The sequence below is a fragment of the Gambusia affinis genome, linkage group LG07 (genome assembly GCF_019740435.1).
Source record: "Gambusia affinis linkage group LG07, SWU_Gaff_1.0, whole genome shotgun sequence".
Lineage (NCBI taxonomy): Eukaryota > Metazoa > Chordata > Actinopteri > Cyprinodontiformes > Poeciliidae > Gambusia > Gambusia affinis.
In genome coordinates this window covers 21,966,116-21,983,171 of record NC_057874.1, presented here as the reverse complement: position 1 = coordinate 21,983,171, position 17,056 = coordinate 21,966,116, and the positions used below count along the sequence as shown (strand labels likewise).

The window sequence follows — 17,056 nt, the reverse complement described above, 5'->3', positions numbered from 1 at the left end:
TCAATCGCTTGGAGGCAGCAGCTTCACATATGAACTACAAACACATGCACAAGCAAAACACCAACAATTATTGCCACAATTAACCAAAGAGTAATTTAAAAGTAATTTAGAGGCTATAAAAGAGCAGCAGAATCACAAGTCATTAAATTCTTGCCATCAAACTGGGCTTGGCTGATAGTAAGGGAGTTATGTGTATAATCCTCTGCGGTCTGTGTTATCGACATAATCACACTGAGTGCCTTTCCTTGTTGTCTTTCAGAGAGTTGATTTAATTCCCTTGTGTAGAACTATGAGAATAGGATTTGTTTTGTATTGCTTGTTGAGGAGCTCTTGATGATAATTAAATGATTAGCACAATAAAAGGTTATAGAAAATGTGAAAATAAATCTATGACTGAACAGGGTGGAAAGAGTGGAGCTTTTGTTTCCACCCTATGCTTTCCCAAAACATGAGCACTCTGCTTTTCCAGACTCGGGTAAAAGGATCCTTTGGTGTTAACTATTTTCAAAAGAGCTTTTAGCTTGTCAGTCATAATTTACAGTGTTCTTTCCAAAATGTTCACCACAATTACAGTCTGCTCTGAGAAAGAATGAACCAATAACCTGAAGGAAAGAGAAAAACATCTTTTTCCTGTTAGCCAGAAGGACGAAGAAAAACTGTAGCTTGAAGACAGTACGCTGTTTTAAAATTTGTTTATTTTGTTGATGGTAAAATTTTACAAGAAAAACATCCACCATGAATTTGCAACCAGGATGCTGTGCAAAATTTTGGAGCTAAGAGTGGGTGTCTGGTTTGGCTGTGTTTTATTTACTTTTAACAAACAAAATCTGTAAACTGTGGCATGTATTTGCATTCAAGTCTCCTTATGATGATAATCCTGAATAAAATTGACTAATAGCAACTAATAAAGTTAAGTAAACCTTAGAAAGCATGCAGAATGCTTTGTGTAGACAAACTCTGCAAATCATCCAGAACACATCATCATCATCATCATCATCATCATCATCATCATCATCATCATCATCATCATCATCATCATCATCATCATCATCATCATCATCATCATCATCATCATCATGAAATATGCTGTTGACAGTTTCATGCTTTGGAAAAGCTGGACAGAGTTGATGGGAAGATGGATGGAGCTAAATAAAATTAAATGCTAGAAGAAAGCCTTTACAATTCTGCAAATGACGTGAGATTGGGGCTGAGGTTCACTGTAAAGTAGGACACCAACCCTGAACATACATTGAGACAGGTTAGATCAAAGAATATTAATAGTTTGAATGGCCCAGTCAAAGCTCTGACATAAAGCCAACTGGAAACCTGTAGCAAGACCTGAAACTGTTGTTAAAAGTTGTTCTCTATCCAATCTGACAGAGAATATGTTCAGCTGTAATCACAGCAGACGATGATTTGGTAGAAATGGCCAAATCACCTTCTGATTTGGACATGAATACATGTACAGGTTGTAACCCGCCTCTTGACCGTGCAAGGACAAACAAGTACTGAATTGGCAGGACAAAGCAGAATGAAGTGGTCAAAATAGTTACAAGATGTTGTTTATTTATTTTGGCCACTTTTAACTTTTCCATACACAAGTACATAAAGAAAAAATATGCAATGTTGGAAAAAAAAAAACACAGAAAATGCAAAATAAAAAAAAAGATACAACTAATACAGAAAAATAAACAATATTTAAATTCCTGTGAATGGCAAGATCACCAAAGTATAGACTGAAAAAAGTGTAGAAGGAAGCATAATTTTATTAGATCTTCACTTTGTTATAGATGCAGCATTATGAAAGTAAAAACAGCTGAATCTTTCCTGTACATCTTTTGAAAATGCAAAGAAATTTCTGGAGAGTTTGTAAACAAACTGATACAAGAAAATATACAATGACAATCAAACTTTATTATATATGTTTAGAAACTTATTTTCATACATTTTTTATATATATAAGGAATGAAAAGCAAAGTTTTAAGTTCTCCCTACATTTACTCCACACATAAATCCCTCTAACTGAAATTTTGTCATTTTTGTCCTGATCTTTAATTTTTAAACAAAATTTTGTTTCTTTAAATTCTAATCACTTCGGTATACACTTTTGAAGGAGTTTAATGGCAGTAAGGAAGTTCTGAAAGTTTTTAAGCTGTCAAACTATTTCTTCCTTATGCTTTTAAATGCATCTGTATCCACCTGCACATATCAGGCCACCTGTTTTTTGGTACAGCAGATGTTCATCCCTGCTCCTCTCCACTTTTATGCTTAGCTTAAAAAAAACTTACAATCACCATGGAAAAAAAATGTGTTTGGTAATGCATGAGCAAATTGCCCATATCCTTCCCATCCAGTGCATCACTCCTGCTTTCAGTGACATACTCTGTGATTTGCAGATGGCCACCAAAATCCATTTGGATCTAATCGAGTCCAGTGTGAAAGCTCCTGGGTGTCTGGAAGTGGTTGGAATTATCATATAAATGCCATCTGTGAGTGCTGAGCAAACCATCCCATCCCTCTGTGTGGGTCTGTGATGTGGCTGCCAGCGTCCTGGTGCATCAAATTACAGTGGTGTCACCGCTGACAGTCAGTCAGTGGCGCTTCATGGGTCTGGGGTAAAAGTGAGGGTGGAATATATGACAAAATGACTGGTTCTCTCACTGCTTATAGTTAGATTAGAAGTTCACAGCAGGTCTGTTTGCATTCGGGTAATTTCATACTTTGACAGCCGTTTATTGGTTACACAAATCAGGAGCTCACTTTCACAGAGGGGGATTTATTGATTATGCTGTCAGGCTGGATGATGACCTGTCTAGGAGGCCATTACAGCTTTATCTATTTGAATGCTGATACCATAATATTTGCTTTTCATATCGGAGTGACACAGTTGCCTTTGTGTTCACATTTCGAGCCTGACTGCTGATGGATCAAATTCTACAAGCATGTTTTGTTTTTTTTCTGAGCTCATTCAAATGGCTCTGTTCATCATGATGGGTGTTTTTTTTAGTTTGTTTTGTAAGCAGGCAGATCATTGTGATTTTTCAGGGAAGCAAAGAGGAGTAGTGATTAGATACTTTAAGAGCTGCAATCATTTCGCTAATCTAATGTTAACCAAACATGTTTGCTGTTTGTCTCAATTAGAGATAAAAGCAGAAACTATTTTTTGGTGAAACTCCTTTATTTATTCATTTCTTTACTTTACTAATTCTTAAAGTTACCTCTGAATCACTTTGTGGTTGAGTTAGTTAGCAAAGGTTTACCATAAATGAGAAAAAACAGTCACTTATCCAGTTACTGTATATTAAATTACATTCATGAATTTTCACAATGATATAAATAATAAAAAAAGATGGCCAATTTTATAAAATATTTAATCAAATTTAATTGGATATTTATTTATTTGTTTGTCTACTGCAGCAAGCTATAGCTGATTATTCAATGCTCAGATGCTTGTTAGTTAAAGAGTTAACTCAGATTGAGAGTAACTTGGTTTGTCCTTTGTACACACACACACACACACGCACACACACGCACACACACACACACGCAGCCCACACACATAAAAAAACAAATACAGGAAGATGAAAAGCTTTATTAATTCACTGTCAGCAGGTTGTAAACAGTTAATGAAAGTACCATGAATAACATTTCATCTGTGAAGCTAGTTTTGTATTTACTTTTTTGGATTCTTCTTTTTCAGAAAGAAAATTATTTTCTCTGCAGCCATCATTTGGGACTTTATTTGAAGTTATTTATTTAGTCCTGTTCAACAAGAACAAGGATGGTAAGCAAACAGTTGATAGAGAGGATGATCACCACTTGGTTAACTTGACTGCCAAACTGAACAGATCATAAAAATAAAATAAACCTTTTCTTCGCCAGCATTCACAGCGGGACTTTGAGCAGATGGGGCACTGAGTCCATGACAAATCGTTTCCATTCTAGTTAAATAAAATGAAAAGAGTTTTTAAAAGTTGACCAGTAAACAGAGTGGAAATCCAAACAGTGACCAGCAAAAGGTATTATCCTTTTCCTGTGATCTGGATTATATTGCAAATGGAGCGCCTAACCTTATACCTTTGTGTTTAGAGGACAGCACCAAAAATCATCCCTTGATCAGAAAAAGTTTTGTTCTGCAGCCCACATCACTGTATTGTTCATGTTCCTGGAAAGTGAATAAGAGTCCTTGGACTGCAAAGCCTCCTACCCAAATCCTCCTGAGTAACAATACAAGCTGCAAAGAGATAATTAATTTATTTTCTCTTTTTATTTTTTGCCAAATCTAATTACTTTGAGGCTAAGCTTTATTAGAGATGCTGACTCAAAAACAAGTGCTGTTTGGAGAAATTTCCATCAGCTGTTCCAACAGTTATTTTCCTCTCTTTTAGATATCAATAACTATTCAGCTGAACGCAACATCTAATAACACTCAGTGGGAGCATCAATAATTTAGTGAGAAAGCTGGCAATAACAAGTTTTTAGAATTAATGCCTTTTGTTCAACAAAATAAAAGTGGAAATTGTTTTGATGGGAGTGTTTTTTAAAGTGACTGGACCACAGCAAGCACAGTGTTAAGTATTTAAAAAAAACTTAAAACAGTAAGATTTATGGCAAAGCATCAATTCCTATAAAGCAGAAAAGTAATTATTAACATCAGCACAATTATTTCTCATGATTTAAAGAAAAAGTTAAACAAATTAAAGGAATCAAAGAAAGCATAATTTTCCTTTCTACATATTTCTGATTGAGTAATTATTAAAGCCTCTTCTTAGGAACATTATCCAGACTGTGGCATGTTATTTGACTCATTTTGATAAGATAACTGTCTGTGTGTTGTTACTCAGGGTTCGGAAGAAGATGAGCAGAAGCTGATAAAGTGCACCTCCCTGTTAGAGAGCCAACACCACCACCTGCTGCGCTGTCTGGAGAAAACTACAGTGAGAGCGCCTCTTTGTTTGACTTTAAACACTCACTCAAGTGTTTATTCACACCTTGTTCAGTAACAGGTTGTTAAATAATTAAGCTGGAAGTACATATTCATTATTTAAAAAATTAGAAGGCATACAGTTCAGCTGCACTGCAGACTTTTCTTGCTGTGACAGGCGATGAACAGTTTTTGTTCATGTAATGGTACCTTGTTGGAAGTGTTGACATAGACGCCGGGAGCGTTGATCTAAAAAAAGACTTGAGGGAGTTTTGCTGCTGTTAGATACGTCTATCACTTTGACAGTACAGTTAACCCACTCACTGAGTCTGAGTGTTGAAGTCAGTCAGAAGCAGAAAAGAAAGTGTTGGCAGAAATACTTCAAAATTTTTACATCAGTTTGACAGTGAACATGTGACACAGCGAGGCTGTCGGAAAAAAAAAAAGTGGTAGGAACGTATGCTGTGCAGCAAGAAATGTGTGTAATATACATGTTATCAGCGGTTACTGAGAAAACCAACAATTTTTTTTTAATTCAAGCTTTCTTTAGCTGGGTAAGCTGCATAAGATGTACGCCAACTTATGTATTGTGAGAGCAGAGATAGTCTGGAGTCCTCCTTCAATTAAATCTGGAGAGTAAATGACAGAAACAAACTGGAAAAGGCCATAGGTCTCTTATACTAAAATTCAGCATCTGTCAGGTAATAGTTGTTATCACTGAAAGTAAGTTATCTTTATTACTTTCACAAACCACATTTTAAAACATTAAACAATGACGTAAAAAAATATATTTTCCCCCTTAGAAATTTCTTCTGTTTTTGCCATTTTAATGCTTCACATCATTAAGCACATTCTGATATCCAACAACTGCCCATGTAAATAGAAAACGCAGTACTGAATTTATAATTTTTCTTATTAACATAAATAGTTTTCCCAAACCAGCCTAGTGTGAATATAATGCTACTGTCGTTAAATAATAAATTAGTTATCATTAATGCGATTAACCATATGTTTTCATAACCTATAGACTTGTCATAATCGAAGGAATCATTAATTATGTTCTCTAGCAAAAAATCCTAAGAGAGAATATAAGGCCATAGCCAGAAAGTCACATTATGGGTGAAAGCCACAAGTTGATTGTGGAATAGCCTATTCAAAGTCCAGATAAAAATCTCATGGAGATATTTTGGCCTAAGATGAAATTAGCTGTTCTTGCTCAAAGTGTGGCTGAATTAAAACAGTTCTGAAGCCGTAATCCAGTGCAAAAGATTGTAGGTGTTGTGACCAAGAGTGACACAAACAAAAACAGAAGAAACCTTTAAGGGGGCAAACACTTTTTACACTTTCTGTCAAACAGCCAAAACAGTAAGCTAATAAATATTTTAGAGGAGAATCATTCTAAAAGTTTCCATTTGAAAATAAACTACATATAACATTGTGCTCTGTTTGGTTTTTTCTGGAACCGTTGTGCCTTTTTCAGGCCCATGAGTTTGTGGATGAGCAGGTGTACGAGCAGAACTGTTTGGAAACAGCACTGCAGACCTATCCATCACACAGTTCCTCAATAGCCAGTCACGACAGTCCTGCGATGACCTGCTGCGGCGCTAGTGGAAAGAAAAATACTCCACTGCCCAATGCCAACCTGCCCCTTGCGAACCCAGTCCCATCACACCGGGGCCCGCTGCAGGAGCTCAGCGCTCTTCACATACCACTATCACACACAAGCAGGTGAAATTGAGCAGAAGAAGCTTGAAAGTGTCAGCAGGGTTTTAGATCTGAGGATGTTGAGTCAACTGTGTCACTTGTGGTACCTGGTCATGAAAACCTCACTTTCATAAATTTGAGGTTAATTTTTTTAATTCACGCCATTAAAAGTTTATTTTATGCAACATTAATTGGTCATAATAAATTATTGGAAAGTTGCATAGGTGATACATATTGCAAAGAGATGCTCAATTGAGAACATTAGTAAAAAGAGACTTTTTAAATATTTGAAAATCTGCAGTTTATTAATATTGGAGTTGCGATAGAACTTATGTGTCAGTGTTAACATTTATTTTGTGCCTTTAACTTTCTAGAATTGGTTTAGAGTGCCATTAATTTTATTAACAGGATTTATATTGAACATAAATGCATATCTGGGTAGGTGAAAGAATGAATATTAGGTCTTTACTCAAAAAAGATAAGCGAAGGGTTGTAATTGGAAAACAATCCAGCAGAGGGCACTGTTTAGCTGCTTATAATGCAACCTTACTTAATGTTGATTCTAAAGCATCTGGAAACAACAGCACCTTGAAAATAGGAGAATAGAAAATAGGATGTTCTCCTATCTTTTATTTTTTTAAGTGGCATTTGCTATATATATATATATAAATATATATATATATATATATATATATATATATATATATATATATATATATATATACATATATATTTAACCTTTATGTTGCCAGTATAAAAACCTCATTGGGATTAAAAACTTCTTTTTCAACAAAAAAGAGATTTTACTTGTAGCAGCAATAAATATGACACAAAAAGGTATACACATAAAAGAAATGACAGGCTATGAAAGACAGATAAATGTCTTTGAATCCACCTCAAGAACTTTACGTTTGGATGGAAAAACCACTTGATGAGATAAATTCAACAAGCAGTTGAAAATTTTGCATATATATTACATGAGTATCAATTTTTAATTTTTTATCAAACACATTACATTTAAAGTCCAATAAAAATTAAAACTTTAACTAACTGAACTCTGCAACAGTCACTCATGGTCTCTTTTTCTTTCTTCTCTAAAAGCCGTTCAAACCTCAATCTGAGAACTGATGAGAGCAAAAGGATCAACTGCAAAAGCGGCCGCATCACCACGGCCATCATCAGCCTCCCTACGCCTCCCGCTTTGGCCCCTGACTCCGACGGCCTCCACGGGCCGCCGCAGAGAAGGCCGCCGCCGCCTCTGGGTCACCCGGCGGCTCCCAGCATCCAGACCACAACAAGCTCTGCTGGTACCAACATCGTCAAAGTCTCAGCTTTGTGATTCCCAGCCAGCTGATGTCACTCAGCAGGAGGGAGAGAAGGGACAGAGGAGGTAACACAACAGCTGTTGTTGAATGCACTGTGTCCCCTGCTCACAGGGACAGCGATCAAAGAGCTGTGCTCCAGAACTGAGGAGAAATCACTCGTGGACTTTTGAAATTTGAACTGAGAATGTCGCACTTGTCATTTTGTGTATGTACTGTAGATATGGAGAGACTTTCTGCATTTCTAATAGTTTCTTAAATCAGTAAATCAGTATCAGTTTTTACTGGTAAAAACAAAAAAAAACAAAAGATGTGCAGTTAGAGCCTCAGCACAGGCTGACACAAGCTAAGTTTAAAATGAAATCATCACAATGATATTTGCTGACTTTAAATATTAAAGACAGATAAAGATGTTGATTGTGTTTATTGTAATTTTATTGCTCTTGTTTGTGCTTTGTGTTGTTGTGTTAAAGTACTTTTGGCCTCAAAGATGTATTAGAAGTTTTCTTTATTCTTTCAATTCACATTCCCCATGGCTGCTGACTGTTTTAGTTGCCTTGGATTGGACTCTAAATTTTTCAAACTCAAGGAAATGTCTACGAAAGTGTTACAGTATCCATTGATGGGAAAAACTGTTCATCCCTTAACCAATTTCTTCTATTTTTCATTTTAAACAAATTTTACAAAGATAAAACTTGTGAGAAAATTTGTAAGAAAATATGAAAAGCAATTGCCACCTTAATCTATTTACTATTAGATTCAGCCTTAGCAGCAACAACTGCTATTAAGCTTTGAGTCTTTTACATCGCTGTGGAGAAATTTCAACCTGTTGTTCATTTAAGAAATATTTTAATTCAACTCCATTGAGGCATCTCTATTGGATTTAAGTTTGGATTTTGACTAGGCCACACAAAAGCTTTTATTTTGTTGGGGGGTTTTGAACAATCCAGCTCCAGAGTGAGATTGAGCTTAAGGCTGCATAATTTTCTGAAAGAAAACATCTTTTTTACATCCATTTCAGCAAGTCAGTGAGGTCTTGAAGTGGCACAGAAGAATCTGCAGAAATCCATAAAGGGACAATACCTTTCCTCAACAGCATAGCTCTTTTTGATAAAAATTCTGTATATTTTTAAGAAAAGGACTGAGGTGGATACTGGGCACAAACATTATAAAGTTTTATAATGCTGTGGTTGCAATTAATCATTCAAGTAAACACTGTAGTTAGAATATAACTAATGATGTATGACGTTTTGAAAGAGAATCACATGTTTATGTGGTTTATACATAAATATTTTAAATTCAGATTACAGATCTATTAATATCATCCAACTTAAATCAAAGTGAAAAACTTAAATCAAAGAAAAAAAGTCTAAAACATTTAAAAAGAAATTATGGACATTAAAAGGTTCATTATTACTTTTGTAAGGATTTTTTTCAGTACCTGACAACAAGCAGGTTTATGTCTTAAACAGACAAGAACGTCCACCAAAAACATTCAGCTTCTTTTTTTTTATTTCATTTTTGCAGTGATACAAAGGATGCATTTTGTGACTTCAGCATTTCTTTTGTAACATGTTTCTCTAATGTGCTAAAAACTTAAGAAGCTCTTAAGTTTTAAGACTATCCACAGAGTAGCTGTTCAGTTCTCTCTCTCTCTCATGCTGGATGTCTAATTCTTGTCAAAATTATGACTATTAATGAAGTATTCTTGACTAATTAGTGCTTAGATTATATTTCACATTGATGGCTTTTTTGCTATCGAACCATTGACATTCTGGGCTTTGTGCTCCATCACGCTTTAGAATGCAGAGATCATCTCAATGTGCCTGGGCTGCAGGAGAGATTAGTCATGGAGAACATCTTAATAATACTCTTTATTCATGATAGTACTTTCAGGAGGTTTGGAAGAAAGTCCACTTCCCCGGGTGGCAAGCGCCCACACGAATGGACCGTCAAGATGCTTCCATGTCGGAACAATACAGTAATTATGGTGACTTTCATTAAGCTTACAAGTTTCCCAAATAATTTGTAGCAGTAGTAGGCACTACTGTGTAAAGATCCACTTACCCCCACTTGCTAATGGTGTTTGATGAGCTCTGTGCAGCACATTTTCGTAGCACACCTCCAAAGAGGAGATGGTTCTGGTGCTTTTGGGCACTCATGAAGTCTTTTTGATTACTGGTGCACTTCTCACACTACAGTTTCAGAAAACGTTTATTTAATTTATTCCTACTTGTAGCAATATTTTAAGGCAGAGGAATGAAGGAACATGCTATTTGTTGGAGGTAACAATTGGTAACACAGTGAGACAATGGTTTCAATCATTCATCTTTCCCTCTTCTGTCGCAATCATGCTATTGATTAGACTAATCAGAGAATTACAGCTCTTTCATAAGTTTACACGTGCTCACAAGATGACTGTTTATCACAAAAGCTGAGCATTTGTGTCACTACAAGAACTTTTCAACATGCAAAACTATAACATAAATGTTTATGTTAAAGCCCAATGTGTTATTTTCTGGTCTAGGTTAGGATTTTTTTCTTCCACAGCAGCTGAACAGCTAAAAGATTGAACATGAAATCTTACAGAAGAATGAACAACTGGGAAAGAGGAGACTCAAGTTAAAATTCACTCCTTGCCTTCGCCTAGTTTTTCTTTAATTTCTACTTGTTAGTAAGAAATTCTCCAAGTGCAGCAGGTTAAAGATATCAGTGCTAGTTATGCTGCAAAAAGCCAATAAATAACTGGAAGAGGGAGAATTTGTTTTAACAATATCAAACATATAAGGAGACTGATTTACAATCTGAAGGATGACAGCCTAGAAGTATTACAACACAGGAAAAAAATGACAGAAAATTCCTGGATTGTTCCATATCAACATGCTGCATAATGGTGATCATTTGAGCTGTTGTTTAAGCTAATTTGTGAATATTTGCCAACTGTGATGCAGTTATTTGTTTCAAAAAGGTGTGTTAATTCACCTTCAAGTTTGCTTGGTTTGCAGTAGAAAATGCTGCTTGAATTATTTAATGTATTGAGTCAATCATGAAGTAAGTGTTTTGCAGTGTTGGTGTATTTTATGTTAATTTTCTGTGTTCTGCCACATGATAGATAAAATTTGTGCCAAAATGACCACTTTTCTATCTACTGTACAAAAGAAAAAAAGCAAATTTCTTCTGCCACTTTGAACAACATTAAAAGTCCTTTAAAAATGTTTTTTCTTGACATTGTTAATGTTTAAAATATTAAGTGTCAGTTGAGTCATGACATTTATAAATGATCACAACTAGAGCAAAATCTTCATATTAAGGCTTTTTGTAACATCTTCCATCACTTTCAGCAGTTTAATGGGAAAGTGCTGTCCTCATCTTAAAGTGACTAATAATATTCATCCTTCTCTGATAGATTAACCTTTAAATGCATCATTTGGTCACTTTTTAAAAGTCTTGGCACTCCTGTTTGTGTTTTTCTTATTATTTTTTCTTTCAAACTTAACTTTTCTGTCCTTTTGGTGTGTAAACAAGATTGTGTCTGTTTGCTTGTTTGTTTGTTATGACAGCTTTGAAGTGCCAGAGAAAAATTAAAATCTGTCACAGAAATAAAACCTCAATTTTCTTCGCCTGTCACATTCTTTCAGCAATGAACAGAGCTTGATGTAGTGGAATAATATTTTTCACTGTCATTTATGATTAAAGTTGATAATCCCACACAAATAAAAACTTTATTTGTGTTCTGACTTTGATGAGTGCAATAAATAAATCCAGCTAATCTATTCTAGAAGAGATCCTGTTCAAATTTATTTGTCATCAGCTCTATCAACATGTAAAATAAACAGGATAGGAGAAAAAAATTGACTTTCACTTTTATTACAACTGTTGATCACGATCATTTCTTTTTGTTTAATTTCATTTTTTAAATGTAGGTTGAAGAGGGAGCTCTCCTACTATATCTGGTGACTCTGGATAAATTGTTCATGTCGTCCTTAAAATGAAACGAAAAATTCTCAATTTATTCAAATTCATTGAGGAAATACCTGCCTCAAGCACAGCTAGGCAAAGCAAGGCAAGGCAACTTTATTTATATAGCACCTTTCAGCCAAAGACAATTCAAAGTGCTTGTACAAAAAAAGTTAAAAACAAAATACAAGAAGATAATAAAAAGAAAGTAAATTAAAGATCAAGCAGATTAAAAATGAACAAAATAAACATTACAGTTTTGAATGTAGTTAAAAAAAAACATTTAAGAATAGGCAATGTCAAATAAGAAGGTTTTTAACCTTGTTTTAAATAAACTCAAGGTAGGGGCAGTCTTACACTGAGCAGGAAGCTTATTCCAGAGTGTTGGAGCATAAAAACTAAAAGCTGCTTCATCATGTTTAGTTCTGACTCTCGGAATAGTTAGAAGGTTTGATTCTGACAATCTTAAAGGTCTGAGTGGTATATATGGTTGAAGAAGATCAGAAATGTAGTCTGGGTTTCTATTATGAAGTGCTTTGTAAACCAGTAAGGAGATTTTAAATTCTATTCTTTGAGTAACAGGTAGCCAGTGCAGGGATCTTAGAACTGGACTGATATACTGAATAGACTTTAGTTTATTTTAAAGCCTTTTACACATCCTTACCAGATGGAACAAAGATGACTAACACTCTCCGGAAACAGAGCAGATGAACTTACAAACAGAGAAAAAATGTAACTGCAGTAACTCATACCTGGTGTTATGATGCACCAGGTGCGAGGCACGTTATGTTTCTGAAACTCTTTCATGTGTTGGATCAGGTGTATTGACTGTGCGCTCTCTCAACCACATGTGTGACTCCGATGATCTCCTTGCAGCCTAAACCCTGTTATTAGTGGCTGTCTGGCCAACATCATCACACGCAGGAGGAGATGACTCAAACACAGAGTTAGGTCAGCTGAGAGGCAAACACGCACATGTCAGGCTGCTTTGAACAAATCAGTTTTATTACCAAGGAGAAGCAGCTCAAGGAGCACGTCAGATAGAGCAAACATGGTGTTCTGTTTTAGTCATTTGCTGTTTAATCTGTCATTATATACACATAATGTAAAAATAAGTTTGGTAATTGGAAAAAAATATGGAATGTAATTCGTTTTGATCTTTATATGTTTCATGTTGAATAGTCTAAATATGTTTGCTTTATTGTTTGACTGTTCTGTCTCAAGTTAAATTAGAATTTATTCAAGATAAAATTATTATAAAATTTGTTTCCCAGCAAACATCTGTCCTCTGACATAATTGTTGGAAAATTACACTTCTACAAGGGTTATATCAGGGACAGACTTGTAACCAACTTTAAAGATTGGACATAAAAGTACGTAAGTTTACGCTAAAAAAGAAACAATTTGTTTATTGTTGGCTCTGTAGTGAGTAAAATAAACCTTTAGATGGCAGCATTGTAACAGGTTTGGTAGAAAGAACCATTCATATTGTTGACACTGATATTGTTAACTGATTGGAGTTAACAACTAATACCTGATTCCACAAAATCAAATCTGAAAACTTTGCAATTGCTATTTTCAAATTCAGAAGAGTATATGACAAGGCAATAATCAATCGGAAGGAATTCTAGGAATTAGTAATAAAAAATAAAAGAGTTACACACATCTTTTTCAAAACATTACCAGACAAACTTTATTTTTTCTAAACTTAAATTATGTCTTGCACAAATAATCACAATTACGAACCCTTTCACTACAACGTGGCAGGCCTTTATGTGAGAAACATCTCTAAAAAAGCTGGTCAGCCCTCAAAGCAAAAAGATCTCAACCTTTTCTCTGTCTGATCTGTGAGCTCTATACTGTAGTGTGGTTTTGTTCCTGGTAAGATAATTCAGTCATAACATTAAATTTACAGTGCTTTAAAGGTAAAATGTACAATTTTGTTCTTCTTTTACATAACAATTGGTGAATTATGTGGTAATGGGATAAGAACAAAAGGCCTGTCAGTTTGATCGTTCTGTTGCGCATTTCTACCTGTGTTTTCACCTGTCAGACATTATGTCATTACAGTATTTGATACTCATGTCCAAAGTATGATCATATGTCATCCTGTTCATAGAGGACATATATATATATATATATATATATATATATATATATATATATATATATATATATATATATATATATATATATATATATTATACACAGAGCTTATACCAATCACATAGTGAAGAAACCAGTAGCTACAAGTTTTAAATTCCTTTTTTAGTTTTATTTAATGCCAAAACACACAGGATGTGGGTAGGTGTACAAAGGTACAATGACTTAAAAATCCAGACTCTCCTCCAACAGTATGGTTTCACTGTAAAGTATAATTAAGCTTTGACACTTCTTAATCCAGTTTTGGCCTGAACACAAAAATCTTACTCTGAATGAGTCACAATAAGGATTATAAAGTCTACTCAAGTCAGACAGTTGTTGCTGCTCACTCTGTCCGTTATCAACGCTGAGCAATCTGAAAGCATGTTTTCTTATCCAGGGCGGTGGACATGCTGACAGCTGGGAGGAAGTGAAGGGGAAAGATCTTGGACAAGAAACAAAAGGCTGAATCTATGCTGTGAATCACAGTGAAACTTGTCTGAAGAGACAACTCTGAGATGTGTCACCATCTCAGGGTTGACTTAAAGAAAACACCAAGCCTGACCTCCGTTTTAACCCCTTCAGTGTTCATTTTTGAAGGGAATGAACTTTTAATACCAGTCAGAAGTATTTATTCAGAGTTTTATACTATAAACATTTGTCAGTCTACAAGTGGTTAACCAAATAATCAATCTGCAAATAGGAGAAAAGACCTTTCATAAACAAAAAATTTTAAATACTTCAATTTTCTGTCATTCAAACATTGAATTTTTGATAACCTGAGGGTCATTATAGTTCAAGACCTTTGCTTAAATAAATACTTATTCAATTCTGTTTCATCAACAGTTTATTTTTGACCCTTTAGCTCAGGGGAAAAGGGAAATTAGTTGTTTAGAAGGAAATTGTTATCTGGAATATACTGTAAACATTGTTCATGTCTTTCTCTTGTAATATTTTCTGAAGGAATTGGGTTCAAAGTTAGAATAAATAAAGTGCTTAAAAATAAAATAAAATGCTTCCTGTTTCTGGAAGACTGTGCTTTCCTGCAGCTTTGCAGTAAATAGGTTATGTGCTGGTCACAATTTCATTCTATTTACCTTCATAGATCACACCTCTTTCCTCTATAAGCTACTTTTATTTTTCTAGAAAGCTTGTTTCTTTTTTCTCCAGCTTATATCTAAAAAGGGTCACCATTTTGTGTAAACTTTAGTGATATCTTTATATATTTTTAAATGTCCTAATAATTATCATTATCATTATCATTAGGACATCCTTGTGATAATAAAACATTGCTAACCACAAATAAAATGACATGGACCCAGTTTAATGCAGAGAAAGATGTCAGTTTTAAGACCTTTAAATGTTTATGACAGTTGACAAAATCAAAATCAGTTATTGCTGTTGTATTTATTCCCCATCTGCACAGCAGATTCAGGACGTCTTTATTGGTTGGTCCATCTGGATCATTGGGCTGAATTTTAAAACTTACAGATGACAAAAGTCAGGAGGGCTGAAAGCTGAAAGTATCCCTCATTAGGTGTTCTTTAGTTCACCTGTGAAACGTCATTCAGTATTTTTACTTTAAGGGGGCACATAAAATGGACACACCAAGCAGCAAAGAGTGAATTCTTTGACAAAACTGAAAAATAATTTAAGAAATGAGGGGCAGAGTAATCATTATATAATATTTTAGTGTGAATTGTAGTGCTTAGCAAAATGATTCACACCCAGAATACCTACAGTTTTATTTAATAATGAAAAAAAAAATACATATGTAGATATGTGTTGGTGTCAATGCTACAGAACCACATTGCTGCAATTTCAGCACAAATCTGTTGAGAAATGTCTCTTCCAACTTTACACACCTAGAAACTTCATCCAATTCCCATCTGGATTTAGGTTAAGACTTTCACTGAGCTTTGCTTAAACATAAATATACTTTAATATAATGACAATGAAGAGATTAATGATAATAAATGTGTCAACATTCTGTAGAAAGAAAATCCTTTGACAGGTTTTCTTCCAGGATTATCCTGTGCTTAGCTGCATCCATCTTCCTATGAGATCTGACCATATTCTCCTTCCTTGCTAAAGAATAGCATTTATGTTCATTATGATGCTTTTCCACTTACAGCAAATGTAAATATGAAATTTTGAATATTATGTCAGACCCATGAAACCTGACTGTATTCTGTATAAAAAATTTTGTATTCTGTCTGCCCTATTTGATTTGTTTTAAACTGTAAATTTAATTTCTCATGGCATTCAGCCAACAATTGTTTTCCTCTTGCCACTTTTCCAAAGAGAAGAAGAGATTCATAGAATCATTATTAAATTCACCCACCTGAGCTGTGAATCTCAGCTGCTCCTCCAGAGTTACCTCGGGTTTCAGATAAAAAGAGGGTTTTAATGTTTGCATGGCAGTATATTTTAACTGGTTGGATTATTTAGGTCAGCTTCCCTATTAAACATCTCCTTGAGATGTTTGAGATTTTTAATAGGGAAGAATTATTATGCTGCCAATGCAATCTTTTCAGCTGACTAGGAGAAGATAAACATCTTCCAGACTGCCTGTCCTGCATATACAATTCTTTCATCCCTGCCAATAAAAACTCAAATCGAAGCCAGTGAAACAAAAGCTCCAGGATCAGGTGTTTCCCTCTAGAGTCTGCAGAGAAGGTGGCCAGGAAACTGTCCCTATAGCTCCTCTTACGACACATCGTCCTTTAATTTCCTACACCAACAGAGTCAGCAGAATCTGTAAATCTATAATTACATAGCATATTTTTATGTGATTAAAATATTTCCAGAGGTTTTGATTTTTCTACTTAAAGCTCCCTAAAATCTGTGTAAGCTACAGCGGATAAATCTGCTCGCCAAAGATAAATGATGGATTTCTGGTTCATCCTGGTTTGAATGAGATTCGCTCTGCTCTCAGAGGCTCTCTCATTGGAGGGAACTGGATGGTTAACGTAAGCGGCTGTCTTGAATGGTAAAATATGAGAGG

At 34.9% G+C, this 17,056-nt stretch overlaps 1 protein-coding gene across 1 annotated transcript in view; it reads left to right on the top strand.

The window, feature by feature from the left end:
- The window catches only part of LOC122833976 (potassium voltage-gated channel subfamily D member 3-like), an 85,904-nt gene extending 74,254 nt beyond the window's left edge, over nucleotides 1-11,650 (top strand). The window contains exons 5-7 of the mRNA XM_044121997.1: nucleotides 4,845-4,937; nucleotides 6,405-6,652; nucleotides 7,730-11,650. Coding sequence (XP_043977932.1) covers nucleotides 4,845-4,937; nucleotides 6,405-6,652; nucleotides 7,730-7,967 — 579 coding nt within the window. The 3' untranslated portion in view covers nucleotides 7,968-11,650. The remainder of the gene's footprint in view (nucleotides 1-4,844; nucleotides 4,938-6,404; nucleotides 6,653-7,729) is intronic.
- The last annotated feature ends 5,406 nt before the right edge of the window (nucleotides 11,651-17,056 follow it).